Genomic DNA, 18,453 nt, shown 5'->3' with positions numbered 1-18,453 from the left:
TCTAACACCTGCCCACTCCCATTTGTTTCCTCTTCTAGAATAAGAGATGAAAGATGGGTTTGGAATTTTAAAGTCTGTTCTAAAGGACTTTCCCCATTCGTACTGTGAAGGGGTAGAACTATGTCTCCTTCCAGCCGTGGCTTTCCCTATAGGATGGGAAGGCGAAGATTCCGATAGGAAGTAAGGAAGCACATATCATCCTGCCAAGCTTTCCCACCCCACGCCCAGCCCTTCTAGGAACACGGGACAGCCATCTCGATGTCAGTCTTTAAGCTTCTTTATTGTGCTAACACTGTTGCCTCAGAGCTCAGATCTCACACACAGAACAATTCAGCCCTGACATCCACCTACCCAAGGCTGGGGGGCCCTCTGCCTTGGCTGGGAACATCTGGCTCGTACCTCTGCGGTTCTGGGATACCGACAGCGCTCCTCTCCCATACTATCCCTGGAGCCCAGGGTTGAGGGAAGGCTCCGAACTGTCTTCTTATCCCCCCAATCTCCTCCCACTCGAGAGGAGGAGGCTCTGCCCCCCTTGGCTTCTCAGAGGGAAACCCCCTTACCACCGCTAGGTGGCCGATGAGAGCCAAGTCTGCTGGCCCGAACCTGTCCCCAGCTGCGGGCGGAGAGCCCCCGAACCGCCTCCCAGCCGGGGCGCAGCCCGGTGCTGCGCGCTCACACTAAGAGGCCGTCCTTGCACGAGCGCTGCTCGACCTGGGCACAGTCGGCGCAGTCGGCCGGCTCCGCGCTCTTGACCTTGATGTAGACCGGGGAGGGACCCGCTTCGCAGGCGGCAGAGGTGGTGCGGGGCACTAGGGCCACGTCCTCGGGGCCGCCGCAGGGCGGAGGCGCGTACTTGCGGCGCAGGGAGCGGCTGACGTTCTGCGTCGGGTACCCCAGGAGGTGGGTGACGCGGCTGCCGCGCCCGCTGGCCTTGCACCCGGGCGCCTCGGCGTCCACTCTGGAAAACAACAGGCGGGCGCGTGAGCTGGCTCCTCCACGGCGCGGCGTTGGCACGGCCTGGGCAGAGCTGGGGGCTCTTGGCAACCTCTCATCTCCCGCGCCCCCCTCCGCCTGCCCGACCACCTCTCGCTCTCTGGACCTCAACTTAACTCTCCTCTCTCTTCACATTCCTGGGCCAGCGACCCTGCAGCGCCCCCATGCCACCATCCCCATTTTTCACACTCTGTTTGTCCTCGAGTGTCCCAGCTCACGGCGGGCAGTCCCAGTCAGGTTGCCCTCTGTCCCTTTCTAATGTTTGGCTAAAAGGGAGCCTTAGTAATCCGGGAACGATGTCCCTCCTTTCCTTAACGAACCCTCGCCTGAACTCCAGCAAGCTCTCCTCGCCTCCTGTCCCTCGCTCTTCCTTTCCTCTGACCCCAAGGCATTGCAATCATTAGCACGGCTATTCTTGTTCTATTTTTATTTCTAGATTGCTTCTAATGTAAGTTATGAGCACTATTGGTGGTAGCGCTTCTTAAATAGGCATGTCGAGGTTCTTGCCGGCGCAATACAAGGGAAAGGTGAAAACACGTGGTCCCTGCCCTCCACGAGCTTACAGTCTAGGCCAGACAGACCTGGGGGGGGGTGCATAGACGACAGAAGGAAGGGGGAAAGCAAGGAGCAGAGGTGAAGACTGGAGCGAGAAGGGGAAAGACAGAAAAAGCCATGCGGCGAGTGGGCAGGTCGACATGCTTGAAGTCCCAGCACTCCATGGCGATGGCGAGAATGGGGTTCCCAGCCGGCCGATGGCAGGCAGGGGTGAAGAGGACAGGGCGCCGGTCCCCCGCCGTGCAGCAGCATGCAGCATGCATCAGGTTTTACCTGATCTCACTAGCCAAGTCGCCGCAGGCCCCTCCGCCGACCCCGCCGCCGACCCCGTAGCCGAAGGCACCTCGGGCACCACCGGCCCCGGCGCCTCCGCAGCAGCAGCAGATGAGCCCCCAGATGCCCACTGCCAGGCAGGCTAGCATGAGCAAAGAGCCCAGCACTGCGCCGACGATCATGCCTACACGCTGGGAGTCTGTGGAGAGAAGTGGAGGGAGTCAGGCTTCTGACAGCCTGGCACATGCCAGGGCAGATGTCTGTGGGAAAGAACCCAGGCCCCTGGGATGCTCGGTGAGGAAGCTGGGGGGAGGAGAGAAGGTGAGGGTTAGGTGAATCTGCAGGAGGCTTCCCGCTGCTCTAAACAAAGACCTTGCCTGACCCCGGTAGAAGGGCAACCAGCTGAGACTCCGAAAAAGAGCTTAGGTACCTGCAATCCAAGCCCGAGCCCGCCCTCCCCCTTCCCCAAGCCAGGGGATTCTTAGGGCTGCTGTACCTACCTGAGACTTTCACCTCTACCACGCAGACGCTGTAGCCCACATGGTTGGCCACTGTGCACTGATACAGCCCATCGTCGTCCGCGTTGACGCTCTTCAACACCAGGTCTCCGTTGCTCAGGCCTGGAATGGGAAGAGCATCAGAGGGATACTGAGACAGAGAAAATAAAAACGATCTCTGAGAAGTCCTACCCTGCCCAGCCCCTATGGGATGAAGCATGAAATGCCACCGTAAAAACATGGATGGTGTACACAAGCACCCACAAGTCCGCTTCACTCAAGCTGGCCCATATCCCCTTGCTGAGACAGAAGAAGAAAAATAAGAAGACAGCGTCCACCATTAATTCCCTGTGACCTTAAAGAAATACATTGACTCAGCACTGGTTTGTAAAGTGAAGACAAGGTTAGACCAGAGGAGCTGTAGGGTACCCTCTGGCTTCGTTATTCTTTGATTGTGGTGATTATTCCGATTCTCTAAGTGCTAGGAGCCTCAGACACTATCCTATTGAATCCTCACAGACCAGTGATGGCAGTTACCAGTAAGTATTCCCTTTCTCATCTGCCACACGGAGGTGTTAAGCCACTTGCCTGAGATTTACTACCAATCAGCATCCTAGCCAAATTACCCATGCTGCTTTTGACTGGCATTCCACTGGCACTTTCTCTCCTTCCCTCAATAGCAGCTGCCTGGACGTGCCCAAATGAACAAGCAGCCTCTCACAGGTCTGCCAGGTCTGACTTGGTACCACTGGAAGTCCCCAGCAGCCTCCAGCTCCCAATCCCCTGATTTCTTTCACCCTCCCTCAGCCAGGCCCCCTCACCTTGGTTGATGGAGCTGTGGAACGACTCTTGGTAAGAAAGCTCAGAGTGGAAGCTGTGCTGTGAGTGGTAGGACCCAGCTCGGTAGGGGTGGCTGTGCCCACTGATCTTGGCCCACTTGTAGGAGAGGGGCTGAGAGCCTCCGTTGGCAAAGCACTTCAGCACTACATCGTTGCCCTTTGACATGTGGCCTTCAGTCCAACACATGGGTACGGCAGGACGTGCTGTAACAAGGCAGGCAATTGTAAGCTCAGACTCCGCCAAAAGCCCGAGCTAGGCTCACGGTGGCCAATCCGCCCTTGGCTCTGGAGCCTGGAAAAAAAAGGGAGCCCGGAAGAATCTCGTCATACCTTGGACAGTGACCACGACCTTCCTGGTGGCCATGGTGGTCTTCTTCACCCGACACTCATAGGTTGCTGTGTCAGACACCTGCAGGTTCATGAGGTTGATGGAGGCATCGTACTGGCTGGGGTCTGAGGCTGCGAAGCGGACCCTCTGCTGCAGATGAGGGAGGTTGCCGTGACTGATCCGCTTGTCTTGATAAGTAAGAAACTGTGAAGTAGAGAGGAAAACAGAGCTGTTGAGACAAGCCAGGCCAACGAACGTTGCGTGAGATGCGTGGGCAATTCATTGACCTTCTCTAAGGCTCAGCTTTCTCAACTGAATCTGAGTATATGGTGCTGTCAGGCACGCTGGCCTCTTACCGAGTGAGTGAGAGCAGATGGGGCTAGATATTCTGGGGAAATGTAAGGTCAGACTGGGACCTTCTAAAGCCAGGGCCTACATTCAATCCCCCCCCACACACACACATCTTGATATGGGCTACAAGGAGGTAGAGAAACTGGCTGGCTTGACTCCCAGTTGGATGGTTCTCATCCCTGTTGCCTCACTCCCTGGGAGATCTTGAAGGAAGTTCAAGGCCCTGGTTTCCTCCTTTACCTTCCTTCTCCCTCGGGACGTTGGCTCCCCATCAAGTTGACATCATAGAGTACAGAGAGCCCTGTGCCAAGCGCTTACCACATTCTCCCTATGCGAGGGTTCTGAGTTAACTTGCATCCACTCAATATCCAGACCATTGGGACCATAATCTTCAGGATCCAGGATGTAGGGACAGCCTAGCCTCACATTGTCACCTTCTGCCAGGAACAGGACCTCCTGGCCATCCCCGTTGATCCTTACAGCGGACAACAGTGCTGGTGAAGGGTAGAGAGGGTGGTAAAGAGAGAATAGAAACAAAGACGCTTAGCTGTCAGTCTCCACCACTCTGCTACCTATCAACAGGAGCTCAGTGGGCTTCCATAGGATGAGGGGCTGCGTGTGTGTGTCTGTCTGTCTGTCTGTGTCTCTGTGTGTCTGTGTGACTGTCTGTCTGTCTGTATCTGTGTGTGTGTGTCTGTGTCTGTGTGTGTGTGTCTGTGTGTGTGTCTGTGTGTGTGTGTCTGTGTGTGTGTGTGTGTGTGTGTGTGTGTGTGTGTGTGTGTGTGTGTCTGTGTGTCTGTCTCTGTGTGTCTGTGTCTGTGTGTGTGTGCGTGTGTGTCTGCGTGTGTGTGTGTCTGTGTGTGTGTCTGTGGTGTGTCTGTATGTGTCTGTGTGTGTGTGTCTGTGTGTGTGTCTGTGTGTGTGTCTGTGTGTGTGTGTCTGTGTGTGTGTGTGTGTGTGTGTGTGTGTGTGTGTGTGTCTGTGTGTGTGTGTGTGTGTGTGTGTCTGTGTGTGTGTGTATGTGTCTGTGTGTGTGTCTGTGTGTGTGTGTCTGTCTGTGTGTGTGTGAGTGTCTGTGTGTGTCTGTGTGTGTGTCTGTCTGTGTGTGTGTGTCTGTGTGTCTATCTGTGTGTCTGTGTGTGTGTCTGTGTGTGTGTGTGTGTGTGTGTGTGTGTGTGTGTGTGCTGGCATGAGCAATACTTATGTTGTTTGTTTATTCACATGGCAGTGTCTGGGCATCCTTGTGAACTTGTGTACATGTTCCAGACTTGTGTAGATGAGCATTTGAGTATTGTTTACATACACAGAGCTCTTGTGTTCTTCTTGTGTGTATACATAATTGTGCATTTGCATGTATGAATACACACACACACACACACTCAAATGTTCATGTCTATTCGTAGCTGCCAAGATGTCCATGCACATGGCCATGTAGGATATCTGCCTTCATATTTGCATGATTCTGTGTGTGTGTGTGTGTGTGTGTGTGTGTGTGTGTGTGTGTGTGTGTGAACACCCAGAGTCCTTAGATGTTTTATTGGAAGAAACAGGCTATTTAAAAGCCACCTGCATGGGCTGGGTTTAGGCCCTATCTGGGTCAAGTGAAGTGCCCTAGCCAGAAGCAGGAGAGTGGGTATAGTGACTTCAGGTCTCTTTCCATTCTGAAAAATCATGAGTATATCTGTGTATGCTGGTGTGGTGGAGGTGGTGGTGGTGGTGGTGGTGGGTGTATATGTGTTGTGTATGATAATGCATGCTGACTGAGTGTTCTAAGAGCAAGTATGTGTCTTTGCTTGACATGGGGCAGCTGTAGCCTAGAGCCTGGCCTTGTTCCTGTGTATGTCTTTGTCTATGGCAGCTTTTTTCCTAGAATGATCCTTGTAAAGGGAAATACGATGCTGTAGACTGTGTGTCCTCCTTGTGTGATTGTGTGGTTCCAGTGTAGCTGCTCCCACTTGCTTGCTCCCACCCGGGCCCCTCCTGCCACTGAGTCAGAGCAGGAGCCCAAGGTTTAGAGCCAGGATCAGGAAGCTTAGGGACTGAGCTCCTCTCCCTCCCTACCCTGAAGCCCCAGGCAAGCTCTGGCCCCAACCGGTTAGACCTAGAGAAGAATAAGGGGGGAGTGAACCCAGGGCTCCACCCTAGATACTCAGCTCCCTAGCTCCTCAGTCTCCGAAGCACTCCTTCTACAAAACCCTCACCAAGCTCGTCTATGGATGGTCCTTTTGAGTAAACATGCTCTTTGGGAATCCCAAGCCCAAATCTTAAGGAGTCTCTCCCTCTCTCTCTCTCTCTCTCTCTCTCTCTCTCTCTCACACACACACACACACACACACACACACACACACACACACACACCATATACTGCTGTCCCAGGCAAAACAAATAGACAGAAGCATGTTCCTTCAAGCCCTCAAAATGTGAATATATGCCCATGCAGTCTCCTCCTTACACACAAAAACTACTGGATCTATACACAGACACACACAGGCAAACAGAGTACACATTAGCCTAGGACACACCCACTGCACGCTCTTGTGGCTTCCTGCGCGTCCATTCAAGACCAGACATATCTGCAGAAGCCCCGAGTTCCAGGTGCAGCCTGGCTCTGGAGAAGCTAGCAAGGACCTTACATGTCCCCCAACATCTTAAGCGGCACTGGACCTGCCCCTCTTAACCATGGCTAGCCCCCATCCACTCCACGACCTGAAAAGACCTCAACTTGACCTCGAACAGGCAGCCTAGCTTCTGGGACTCTAACGGGACCTGGAGAGGCCTCTTCCAGCCTTGGGCCAAGAGAATACCAGCTCATTCCTAAGATAAGGATCCTGATGCCATCTGTCAGATCCTGGGGCGTTGAGAGGCAAGCCAGGGATGAGCCAGAATTCTGCTGAGAGCAGAGTCTCCACCCTGGGGATGAACGACTGGGAACAGCGGACAACTGGGAGGATTCTCTTTCCCTGCACCACGGAGGTCAGCCAGGCAGAGGGTAAGTATTCAGAGAAAGGGGTCGGGGGGGGGGGAGGGGGAGATCTGGAATAGAAAGCCTCTACCCTGCATTAGGCTGTATTGCCTCAACTGTCTCAGCCAAAGAGCCTCACCCTAGCTCCTCGGTGTCCTTAGATGTTTCCTCAGCTCCTCCCAAGGGTTCCAGCCGTTTTGTACCTCCTCCCACCCCTTTGGCATATCACTCTGGTTTATCTTGCTGTGGCACCTAGGAAGGATTTCCAGGGAATTTAAGAGGAAAGGGAGACTTGTGTAGAAGGACGAATCGGGGTGAAAGCGAGCGTAGGAAAGAGTGCTGGGTAAGAGGACTGGAGGAGAGAGGGGCAAGGGGAAGTCGAGAGGCTGTTCAAGGAACTGGTGATTGTCCCCTATAAAGTCTCCAGGGCTGACTACTGTCTGTGGGGAGAGACAGCTCTGTAAGTGTCTGTGCTCCGCTAAGAAACCCTATTTCTGAGTTCTCAAGCTAATTTCAAACTGAAAGGAGAAAAGAGAAGAAAAGGGCAGCTCAGAGAAAGTTTTGGCGCATGACTTCACGAAGCAAGCATCTAGCCCACATACCCACACACATATAGAACACAGGGAGATGCCCCAGCTCTCCTGGCACAGCCACGGATCCTTCAGTGGGCACTGCCTGAGGGGCCTTTACCAGACAAAGAGAGCAGCATACAACTTGTCAGAAATACAGCCACCACACGTATGTACACACACACACACACACACACACACACACACACACACACACACAGAGGTATGCATATTAACAACCCCCTTCCCTCCCTCCTCCTTCAGACCTCATCCTACATCTAGACCGCCCCCCAGGAGGGTCTCCAGGCTCTTTTCTGCAGTACTCAATAGAATGTCCCTTGTCGGGACTTGCTCAATCCCGGGCAGGCGGCCATAGTACCCAAAGCTGAGCCCTGCCTTCTACCAGTGCCCCAGAGAGGTGAAAGGGCTCTGGGAGCCCCATCCATCCTGTCCACATCCTCTCAGCCTCATCCCAGAAGAGGCATCACCTGGGGGCTCTTGTAGACCCGAGGTGTCAGGCCTGGGTTCTTACTAGCTATGATGGAAGCAACAAAGCATGTGGAGCCCTTTCAAAGCAGACAGCTTTCCTGCCCAATGCCCCGGCTGGGGAGGGCTGGCCCTTCCACTGGGAAGAACACCCAGACTGTCTTAGGGAAACAGATCATTGTCAGACTCCTCCTCAGCCCCCACCCAGAGCTGCTGCTCACCTGACTCCTACCCCACCTGCAGTTCCCACAACTAACCCCAGATCTCCAAGCAAGCCCTGTCTCCAGCTCCCAGCGTGGGAACAGCACTAAAGTCACGTTGCACACAATCTATGAGCTACACGGGCTGTCAATTACCACGAAGATCTATTCCAAAGCCTCTGTACACAGGCACTGCCCCAAGCCTTCAGGTACGGGCTCTCCTGGGAAGAAGCCCCCTTGGCAGTGTCTAAATCAGTATCGGCAAAGTAGATGGTCCCACCCGGTGCCTCTTAGATCAGCTGTGAGGCTCCGCTGTGAGGCTCCGCTGTGAGGCTCCGCTGTGAGGACCCGAGCATCCCTGACCGTCGGCACAATGCTGGGTATCTCTACCCCTGCCCAGCCCCATACCTGGGCTCAGGCACACGAGCAGTAGATGGAACGCTCCTCGAACTCCCATGTCTCTAGGCTTGGTCTTTTCTCGGCCTGAGCTGGGCTCCAGTGGGCCGGTGGTGGTGGTGGTGGTGGTGGTGGTGGTGGTGGTGGTGGTAGTGGGTGGAAGGGGCAGGTGGAGGGAGGGGAGCAGAGGGCCCAGACACTGCCCGGGGTGGCAGGAAGGTGCAATGAGTGTGGAGCTGAGGAGCAGCCGGAGTTATTTCTATAGGAGGGAGGGGGCCTGGTCCCCGCCTTGGGGAGGAGCCCAAGTAGCCCTAATTAGCAGGGTGACAGGATGGCCTACCCAGGCATTACCCAGCCCTCACCCAAGCTCTTCCCTGTCCCAAGAGTGGTGCTGGGTGACCAGCGGGACTTGTAATTAGGCACCTGTTAAACCTCCACTTCCTCATGGCCAAGTCCTCGGGGTGACAACAGTCGCCCCATTTTCCAGCGTCCACGGAGTTCCTCTCACCACTCATTGGCTGCCTCCTTCCCTGGGGGAAGTGGGAAAGAGGAAGGAGAAGCCAGATTTGGGGAGGAAGGATGGTCAGCATTCGTAGAGTTAACATTGACCAAAGATGGCCCTGAGTCTCACACACCCTCCCACTGCAGACCCAGATTTCTGGGTCCCAATCTCTTCAAGCATCCCTTACTCTCCAGGTCAGGTCTGAAAGAAAGTGTATCAGAAAAGGGATCCCTCTGCCACGCTGGGACTTAGAAGGGAAGCCCAGATAACAGGAGATACGGGAATGTAGCTTTTCTCTGTCCCTGTAAAGGGAGTGAAGCACCCAGGGAAAGAAGGGGTGTGTGTAAGCATAGGGTCTTCCCACGCTACTGTTTCTCCATTCTTGCTGACACAAAGGTCATCCCCGAGTTCAAGGATCCCAGAGAGCAGGAAGTGCTGTGATGGGTTTAGATCCTTACCTCCCACACAAACCTTTATCAGTTCACTGAGGCCTGAAGAAGAGGGATGAGGGCATGGGGAGGGAGGGAGGGAGGGAGGGACTGTGTAACCTGAGGGAATGTTTGAGGTAGGCAAGACAGGAGGTCAGATGAGTGTGTACACCTCTCACGGGGATGAGGGTAAGACTGAGCCCCTCGGTTTGCTTTCTTCTGGGTTTCTTGGTATTTCAGCCAAGTCTTGAAGGTTTAATGTAGGCCCAGTGTTAATAGGAATCAGAATCCCCTAAGAACGAAGACCCTCAAAGCCTGGACTGGGCAGCCAGCCGTCACAGTGACTAAGCCAGCACAGTTCTAGGCAGGGCGGGAGGGTCTTAGCCAGCAGAAGGGGGAAGGCCAGCTACTGTTGGTTGGTCCACGGGTTCAGGACAGTTCCTTAACCTGCTCTGGATTCCTGGACTATCCAATAGGATGTAAGTTCTGAGGAGCCTCATGCAACAGCTTGGGCCCTTGAGGGAGCCTTTTCCACTACTGACCTGGGGCTCAGGAAGGGCAGAGGGGGAAGAGTCTTCAGGAGAGTTATGGGGCTCAGGAATGCTGCCAAGAGCCTCCCCCTTGGAAGAGCAAGACCGGACAATAAGGAAGCACACGGAGTCCACGCAGCTCTGTGTTCCAAACCCCTTTACCCAAACCGCCAACAATAACAGGTTGCTCCAGGACCCACCTGATGTACACAGTGGACATCCTTATTTCCTTATCTATTTTGAGATTTATGGGGTTGTCCTGAGCCTTCGGGAAAACAGGGGTCATTATCCCCATTCTACAGGTAGGGAAACAGAAGCCTGGAGACACAAAGATCCAGTTCAGTTGCAGCTACTGGCCAGCTAGGGATAGCCAGGCATCCTGGTACTCAGTCCCGAGCAGCCCAAAAGAGAGCCTGGTAGCCATACAGGCTACTACTACTACTACACATCAAAGGAAAGCATCAAAGGCCAGTGGTGAATGGAGGGGGAAACAGACAGGACCAGAAAGAGGAAAACCGAGCAGAAAGGGCTGAACCTGTGGTTCCACTAAACTGACGTGGAGGGATCCATTAGAGCTCTGGATTTGAGTTAATGTGCAGTGCCGGCCGCCTCTGAGGTTAAATTTGAGGTTAGTTGAAATTATGAATGAGGTTGAGGTCGGATATGAGGTTGGAATTAAAGTTAAGGTCAGTCTTAAGGTTAGAATTGCAGCTAGGAGTGCAGCTAGGAGTTAAGGCAGGACTTGTGGCTATGATAAGAAACCCATTTCAGTGTCACCCGCAGATCTGCGTATGCATACAGGTTGAGGTAACTCAAAAGGCCGGGTTGAAGTTGATTTAAGGTTTGTTACAAATGAGTTTGGGATTTAAGTCCGGAGAGTGTGGCTGGGGTTAAAACATGAGTGAAAATGTACAATCAAGCATCTTCAAGGTAATCGAAATTGAGCTTTTATGATATAGAAAGGTGGCAGCCCCCAGCTGCTAAACCCAGGTTGAGCCCAGCTCTGGACGCACAGTAGTGGTGCGTAGTGATGTGCCCAGTGTCTGAGGGAGGGATTCAAAAGTGCAGGAGCCCATATGAGAGGAGATGAAGCAACTTAACCCCATGACAGATGTAGCTTCTGAAGTCCTGCTCTGCCACCTGCTCACAGCCTGAGGAAGCTCCCAGATGCAGGAAGCTATGAGTAACCAGTGAATTCTGTCGCCAGCCTGAACCAAACGATGAGGCCCATTCGAGGGATTTGCTGGGGAAGGGATCCCACTGTGGAGCCTCAGAGAGGCTGAGGTTGAGGGGCTAGGGAAGAATAAGGACCTATTGGTTAGAAAACACTCTTGAGAGGATCACAGAGGGTTTCTCAAAGCTGGAAAAGGCAGATGGCATCATCTTTGGTCCCCCATGACCTACTGAAGGCTAATTGTCACCTGCTTGCAATTTGGAGCCTATAAAAGAAGCTGTCAGCCTCCCTGCCCTACGCCATGGGGGATGGGAGGGGGTACCACCCATAGATCCAGCCTAGTGTCTCCACCTTCTGAGACTGGCCTGCAGCCGGGTGGCTCTCTAGGCCTCTGCCTCAGCAAAGGAAAAGGGTCCCACTCCTGAGAGACGTTGTGCTTTCCTTCACCATCTGTCTCTTCCCTAAACTTCCCATTTCTACCCACACACACACACACACACACACACTCCCACTTCCCTTTCAGATCCCATAAAGGTCCAGGCTAACATCAGAAAATCTTGGACTTCCGTGCCAGGAGAGAAGGACAATAGCATTTGCTTTTGTTCTAGGACAGAAATAAAAAGTTGAAGACAAAGACCTAGAAGAGTGTGAACAAAGACTATGAGAGATGGAAGAGGCACACCAAGGACCCAACCCCAGATCCCTGTAGAGGATAAGCAGCCTAATCACCCTCCGCCCACCACTTCTCAGCAAGCCGCACAAACCCCTAGCTCTTCTCTCCCTACCTGACTTGACCCGGTCCCTCTCCAGGCTCCCTACAGGTTCAAGATTGAACTACAGGACTACCGCCTGACCCCCTTCTAGACAGACCTCCTTCATGGCCAGCCCTTCAACCCCTCTTCTATGTCCCCCATGTAGACCTAGAGCTCACCCCAGAGCACTCAGGGACAAGTTAACCAACTGAAAAAGTATCAGAGGGGTTCCAGAGCAGGAGTGAGGAACTACCACAGGGAGACAGATGGTATGATGTAGGTCTCAAAGCAAAATGGTCACAGAGAAGCCAGCTTCTGCAAGGCAAGGAGCTACTGCAGCTGTTGACTTCCTAGCAGATTTCAGTGAAGGTAATAAGATGTGGGACAACCAAGTGAGGCCAAGAGCAGGGGTTCAGAGGTGGCGCTGGTGGCATGAGGGCATCACTCTAAGTTCTGACAGGAAGGATCGGGGTCAGGTTCAAGAAGAGCAGATCTGTCAGTGAGCGTTTAAATCTGAAGATGAGCGGTGCAGCTGCAGGCTGACATTCAAATCAGAGCTGCAAAAAATAGCTTCAAACACAGGAGACCCTAGTATTCTCATGGCCCATTGTCCAGCTTCCACCGGCTCACCTCAGAAAGAGGGAGACTGCAAGAGGAAGCCTGGGTGTACCAGATCTGTCCTATCAAGCAGTATCCCCAGGCCTAGCCTGCCTCACACAATCTTGATTTCTGAAAGAGCGACCTGACCCACCACTTTCAGTGAGGCTCAAGGGCATGCCATCAACTGACATGCCAGGAGGGCAAGCAAAGGTGAGAGGGAATCCCTTGTAAAGAATGTGTGGAATCCTAATGACAGAGCTGAGGGAGAACCAAGAAACTTTGATGCTAGAGGTTGTCTTCACATCACAAAGCCCAGCTGCATCTCCATCCCACGGACCTTCATCTGGACTTCATGCTGGAGTGTGGGGAAAGAGCAAAGAGTCTCCCCTCCTCTCCTACAGCATCCCCACGGAGAGGAACACAGCTAAGGGAAGGGACATCTAGCCCATGGTGTGATGAGCTGTGCTAATAATATTCACAAGGTCCTGCTTGGTGGAGATGAATCTTGGTGGAGATTGAAAAGGTTATTGATGATGATGAGCCCAGAGAGAGAGAGAGAGAGGTGTAGAGGAGCCCAGAGGTGGCCAGAGCTATGTCTCGGTGCTTGGGAAGTAAGCCAGGGTCCTGCCAGACACAATTCGGAAAAATGAAACCAGGAGTGACAGCTGGTGATTATTTTTGGGCAGAGTAGATAAAACCCTTGAGAACTAAACCTCTCGGAACCTTCCACTCAAAACCTACGAGTACTTCACTGGGATGGTAGCCAGGTCCGCCGGATAGATTCTGCAACTCAGATTGATTGGCCTGAAGCATGTGTCCCGGTCTGTGGAGACAGATTTTGTGATGAATTCATCTGTATGTGTCCAGTGGGGGCCTTGGCTTTTGGACTTGTAGGAATAAAATTTGCTTTAGCTTCAGTACTTGGACTTTCTGATCTCGTATCTTCAAAGAGATGTTGTGGTCCCCCTCAACCCCCCAGGGTGGTCCCAAGCCTGTCGTGCTGTAAACGACTGCCCAGAGAGGTAGGGGTGGAAAGAGGCATCAGAAGAAAGGTGGTATCAGGTTCAGGGGTTTTCCCACTAAGCCTGACCAGGCAGGCCCTCACTCTGCCCTCCCTGTTTGTTTCCTGTTGCCTGGATACCTGGATAAAGGACTAGCTGAGAGAAGGTGGGGCTTCTCTCGGCTCAGCCAGGCCTGGCTGGAGAGGGAAGCGTTAACTCTCAGGAGAGCCATTAGCCCTGCCCAGGAGTAAAGAGGAAGCCTCCCCACCTCCTCCAGGTTCCTCCTTCCAACACTTCCCCCGGAAGCCTCTGCAGAGCCAGTTTCCAGAACCACCCGCACTTTCCCACATAAGGCTCGTACTGCAGAGTGGACACAGAGGGCTCCGGTCTGGTAGATTCCGCACCTGTTTAGTGTGGCCCCAGAGCGGGGCTGGGGCTGTGTATTCCATACACAGGAAGACACGGGTGGACTGAACTTTCTAAGCACCGAGGCCTGCTCTGGGATGACAGGGTTCCAATGGCAGGTAGGTAGTGGGTGCCCTATCTCTCAGAGAATGCAAGCGGGATTCTGCAACCATTTGCCTAAGGCTTTCAAAGAAGACCGGAATTCTGGCACTTCTCCAAGGTCTCCTCTAGCCATTAGTTCTCATGATTTGGTGCTCACTCCATTAGCCCAGAGACATTCTCTAGCAGCGATGTCGGAAAACAAAAATATCACTGACTCTGAGAGGTTTCTTCCAGGCCCTCCCTAGCCTACTCCCCTTCCGCACCTCCTCTTTCTGGGAGGCTGAGAAAGTCACTACTTCAGCTGCAACACTGTCCCAGCACCAGAGTCATCAAAGTCATTGAGACAGTGGCCACCCTTCCAAGGAAGGATGTAGGTGTGGATGCAGGAGTTTGAGCTCAAGAGAAAAATCAGAGAGGAGGGCAGGAGCTGTGGGCATTAAAGCAGAGAAAGGGGTTGAACTAATTTTTTGACGTCTTTTTTTTTAATTGGATATTTATTTTATTTACATTTCAAATGTTATCCCCTTTCCCCGTTTCTCGTTCATAAACCCCTTATCCCATCCCATCCCCCTTCTTCTACAATGGTGTTCCCCACCCCACCCCTTCCAACCTCCCTGCCCTGACATTCCCCTACACTGGGGGGGTCGATCCTTGACAGGACCAAGGGCTTCTCCTTCCATTGGTGCCCAACAAGGCCATCCTTGGCTACATAATGCAGCTGGAGCCATGGGTCAGTCCATGTGTAGTCTTTGGTAGTGGTTAGTCCCTGGAAGTTCTGGTTGGTTGGCATTGTTGTTCTTATGGGGTTGCAAGCCCCTTCAGCTCCTTCAGTCCTTTCTCTACCCTCCAATGGTGACCCCGTTCCCAGTTCAATGGTTTGCTGCCAGCATTCGCCTCTGTATTTATCATGCTCTGGCGGAGCCTCTCAGGGGTTGAACTATTTAAGGATAGATAAATCATGACAAATGAGATATGCCAGGTAACCTTTCACATAATTTCCTGGGATGCATCTCAGTGCATGGAGAGAGATGTGGGCCACCTTTCCATAGGAAGGGACCTGAGGTCTCTAGTGAGTAGCTGCCTTTACAGTGGCGCTTCCGGGCTTCACAAGAATGTAGCAGGAGGGGTGTGGTCGAAAGAACAGAAAGTGAGGAACTCTCTGTCTGTCCCTAAGCCTCCAAGCCTGTCTACCCAGACTTCTCATCTGAAACTTCGGCGTCTTCTTTCTTCTGTCACCTAAACAGCTGCCACCTTTCCTTACCCCCAAAACCCTACAGGGCTTTGAACTCCGAGAGCCCCTTTCATCCGAGCCCATTCAAAGTGCTTTTACTGAGACCAATTAATGCCCAGCTGTGACCCAAGTCGCACATAGAGGTGCCGAAGCTTTCAGGAGCACCAAAGGACATCCAAGCACCCCGCTGAGTCAGGGACTACGTGACGAGGCTACCAGAGCCAGCAGCACAGTCATGCCCAGCTGGAGCAGGTGCAGAGGTTCAGAGACCGCCCTGGAAGCCACCAAGGAGTCTGGCAACAGGCAGGTAGGGCACAGAGCCCAGGCAGGGCCTGGGGCACACGTGCCTGAGACGAAGCTGCTTGCCGATCTGACTGGGTGTTCTACCCGAGTACCCAGACACTGGGTTTCCTAGGCTGGACCAATCCAGTCTTGACAGATTCCAGAGGCATAAGACGTGCTACAAGATCATTGTATACCTTTCTATATAAGACAATATAAATGTAATCAATTAATCTGAGCCTGGTGCATGCTTTTAATCTCAGAACTTGGGAGGCAGAGGCAGGTGGATCTCTGTGAGTTAGAAACCATCCAGGTGTACATAGTGAGTTCCAGGATATCCAGGGCTAAAAAAAAAACTAAACAAACAAACAAAAAAAAAAAAAAACCAAACCCTGCTCTAAGTTACTAATAGTTTGAGCACTCAAAACAAACAAACAGAACAACTTTACATACATCAACAAAGAGAATGCACAACACCAGGACACCTTCTACTTATTTCCTGGTTCCCACCCCCAACCCCCAACCCCTCCCACTGCCCTCTGCAGCCTTCCAGAAAACCCCAAGGCTGATCTGTGGCTTAGAGAAAAACACAAAGCCACTTGTGCCTCTGAGCATAAGGTCAGCGGAGGCCTCTCTAGGAGAAAGCTCAGCAAAGGGCCAAGAGCTAACCTTTAGAGGCAAGGCTGAGGCTGGTCATTCCTGATTGCTGAGCCTGAGGGTTACCCGAGAGCCCCCAGTACCACACGTGTTTGTACCTCATCTCATTTCACTCCCACCCCATAGGCTGTATTCACCCCACTTCCTACTGACTCAACCACTGCTGCCACAGAAGGACCCACCTACTTGAGCCGGGTGACTGACTTCTGTATGGAGCTAGTCCCACTGCCAATCACCGTTAAGAGGGATAGAGAGGGGGTGGAGATACAGCTCGGTAGTAGAGGGCTTCCCTGGCATACGTGAGGCTCCCACTCATTCCCCAGCAATAAAAATATTCACCCCCACAAAGTACCTTAGAAAGAGCAGGTAGAAGGTCTATATGAGGTGACAATGTGGAGCTGTCCAAGACCCCAGCAGCTCTCAGAACTGTCCCTCTTCCAGGAACTGGGCTCTCGTAGATGAGCCAGCTGATTCTGGAGGCTATCAAAGCCTGTGAAGAGGTTCTCACACATCCCGGGAGAAAGTACCCAACCTCTCCTCCACACCATGGGCCAATTTGAAAAGGTTAGTGGGACTAGAGGGCCAATCTTTGTGTTGAGATTCTCTCCCAAACCATCTCTGTGTATGTGTATGTGTATGAGTGTATGTGTGTGTGTGTGTGTGTATGTATGTGTGTGTATGTATGTGTGTATGAGTGTGTGTGTGTGTATGTGGTATGTGTGTGTATGTGTGTGTATGTGTGTGTGTGTGTGTGTGTGTGTGTGTGTGTATGTGTGTGTGTGTGAATGTGTGTGTGTATGTGTGTGTATGTGTGTGTGTATGTGTGTGTGTGTATGTGTGTGTGTATGTGTGTGTGTGTATGTGTATGTGTGTGTGTGTGTGTGTGTGTGTATGTGTGTATGTGTGTGTATGTGTGTATGTATGAGTGTGTGTGTGTATGTGTATGTGTGTGTATATGTGTGTTTATGAGTATATGTATGTGTATGTGTGTGTGTATGTGTGTGTATGTGTGTATGAGTGTGTGTGTGTGTGTGTATATACATATATATGGTTAGTTTCTTTTTTAAAAATTCTTTTAGTTTATGTACATGGACATTTTGCCTGCATGCACAGATGTGTGCACCACATGCATGCCTGGTGCCATGTATCTCCCGGAACTGGAGTTGCAGAAATGATGAGCTACCATGCGGGTGCTGGGAATTGAACCTCTGGAGGAGCAACCAGTGCTCTACAAACCCCCCCCCTCCAGAGCTGCATTTCCCCAGCAGCAGCCCTGATCAAATGGCAGACTTGTCGTGCGGTTATGAACCTGGCCCATCTCTCTGTAGACCTGGGAGCTGGTGGTGGGTATGAACCTCCGTCCTGCCTGACTTGCACAGCAGAGCAGCCCGTTCTTTTCAGCTCTGCAGACGGCAGGTGTAGAAGCAGAAAAACAGCAGGTACCAACGACGGCTGTGACATTCTTGAGAAAGAAAGTCCTCTGAAGTACATGAGGCTTGTCCTGTGTTCCCAGTATCAACCGAACAATCAGCGGTGCCAGTGTGCCAGCTAGAGGCAGACTAGAATCCTTGGTGACACCACCAATGCTTTCTCTCCTATCGTGGGCTGGGTACCACACCTTCCAAGACCTTTAGGAAGGGATGGATACACAGCTCTGGATTGGAGGGCATCGAGTTAGGGGTTTTCCCCCCATCCAATGGAGCTTCTCACCTAGTTGTATAAAAGCAATAGCCTTCTAGTTGAGGAAGGTGACTGGGGAAGCCACTTGGTCCTAAGGAAGAGGAAACACAGGAAGCAGCTTGTGACTCTCCTTGGGCACTATGAAAGGACGACTCTTGCCCCAGGCCCTTGTAACCCGGCGTTGTAAACACCCAGGACGCACCCAGCACCAGTCCTCCCCTCCTTGGTGTGCATTGCATGGAGACAAGGCTAGACTGAGTCTGAGAGATGGTGCAAAGGGTCTGGGGCTGAGGTGGGCACCACAGTAATGGCTTTAGATGGGAGCCCTTCCTTCCAGGGCAGAGAGCTGCCTCCATCACTGGAGGTAGCGTTGCCGTTCAAGATGGAAGGCTTGATGCTCAGGGACCTTCTAAAAATGCTGGGAGCATCTTAAAGGTATACAAATGGCATGTATGAGACATCTTAAAGGTGTATAAAAGCCAAGGGAAGAATCAGCACAAATGAGAAGCTTCCAGAAGAGGGGACCAAGTCGACTGTAGTAGACTTGTGTGCCTAGACGGTTCATGGTGTACCACATGTTCAGTAAGTACCTGGAGAGCGAATGTGAAAATGGGCATGGACGAGGGCAAAGCGGGACGAGCTTACAACAGGACTGTTGAG

General features: G+C 52.5%; 1 protein-coding gene across 1 annotated transcript; it reads right to left on the bottom strand.

The window, feature by feature from the left end:
• Positions 1–261: 261 nt before the first annotated feature.
• Vsig8 (V-set and immunoglobulin domain containing 8) lies at positions 262–8,675 on the bottom strand. Its single transcript, XM_032915501.1, has 7 exons — positions 8,462–8,675; positions 4,155–4,330; positions 3,488–3,689; positions 3,140–3,361; positions 2,322–2,441; positions 1,822–2,020; positions 262–958 (listed from the first exon to the last, which is right to left on the bottom strand). The coding sequence occupies exons 1-7, from the start codon at positions 8,508–8,510 to the stop codon at positions 673–675; spliced, it is 1,254 nt and encodes a 417-aa protein (XP_032771392.1). The 5' UTR covers positions 8,511–8,675; the 3' UTR covers positions 262–672.
• Positions 8,676–18,453: the final 9,778 nt, after the last annotated feature.

The sequence above is a fragment of the Rattus rattus genome, chromosome 10, assembly GCF_011064425.1.
Source record: "Rattus rattus isolate New Zealand chromosome 10, Rrattus_CSIRO_v1, whole genome shotgun sequence".
NCBI lineage: Eukaryota > Metazoa > Chordata > Mammalia > Rodentia > Muridae > Rattus > Rattus rattus.
Note: the sequence above shows the minus strand (reverse complement) of the source record. Positions and strands in the feature narration are given on the sequence as shown.

Coding starts and splice junctions, on each gene's coding strand:
- Vsig8 (XM_032915501.1), bottom strand. CDS start 8,510: ATGGGAGTTCGAGGAGCGTTCCATCTACTGCTCGTGTGCCTGAGCCCA. Junction 3,690..4,154: donor CCTCGCATAGGGAGAATGTG/GTAAGCGCTTGG, acceptor TCTACTTCACAG/TTTCTTACTTATCAAGACAA. Junction 959..1,821: donor GACTTGGCTAGTGAGATCAG/GTAAAACCTGAT, acceptor GTTGTTTTCCAG/AGTGGACGCCGAGGCGCCCG.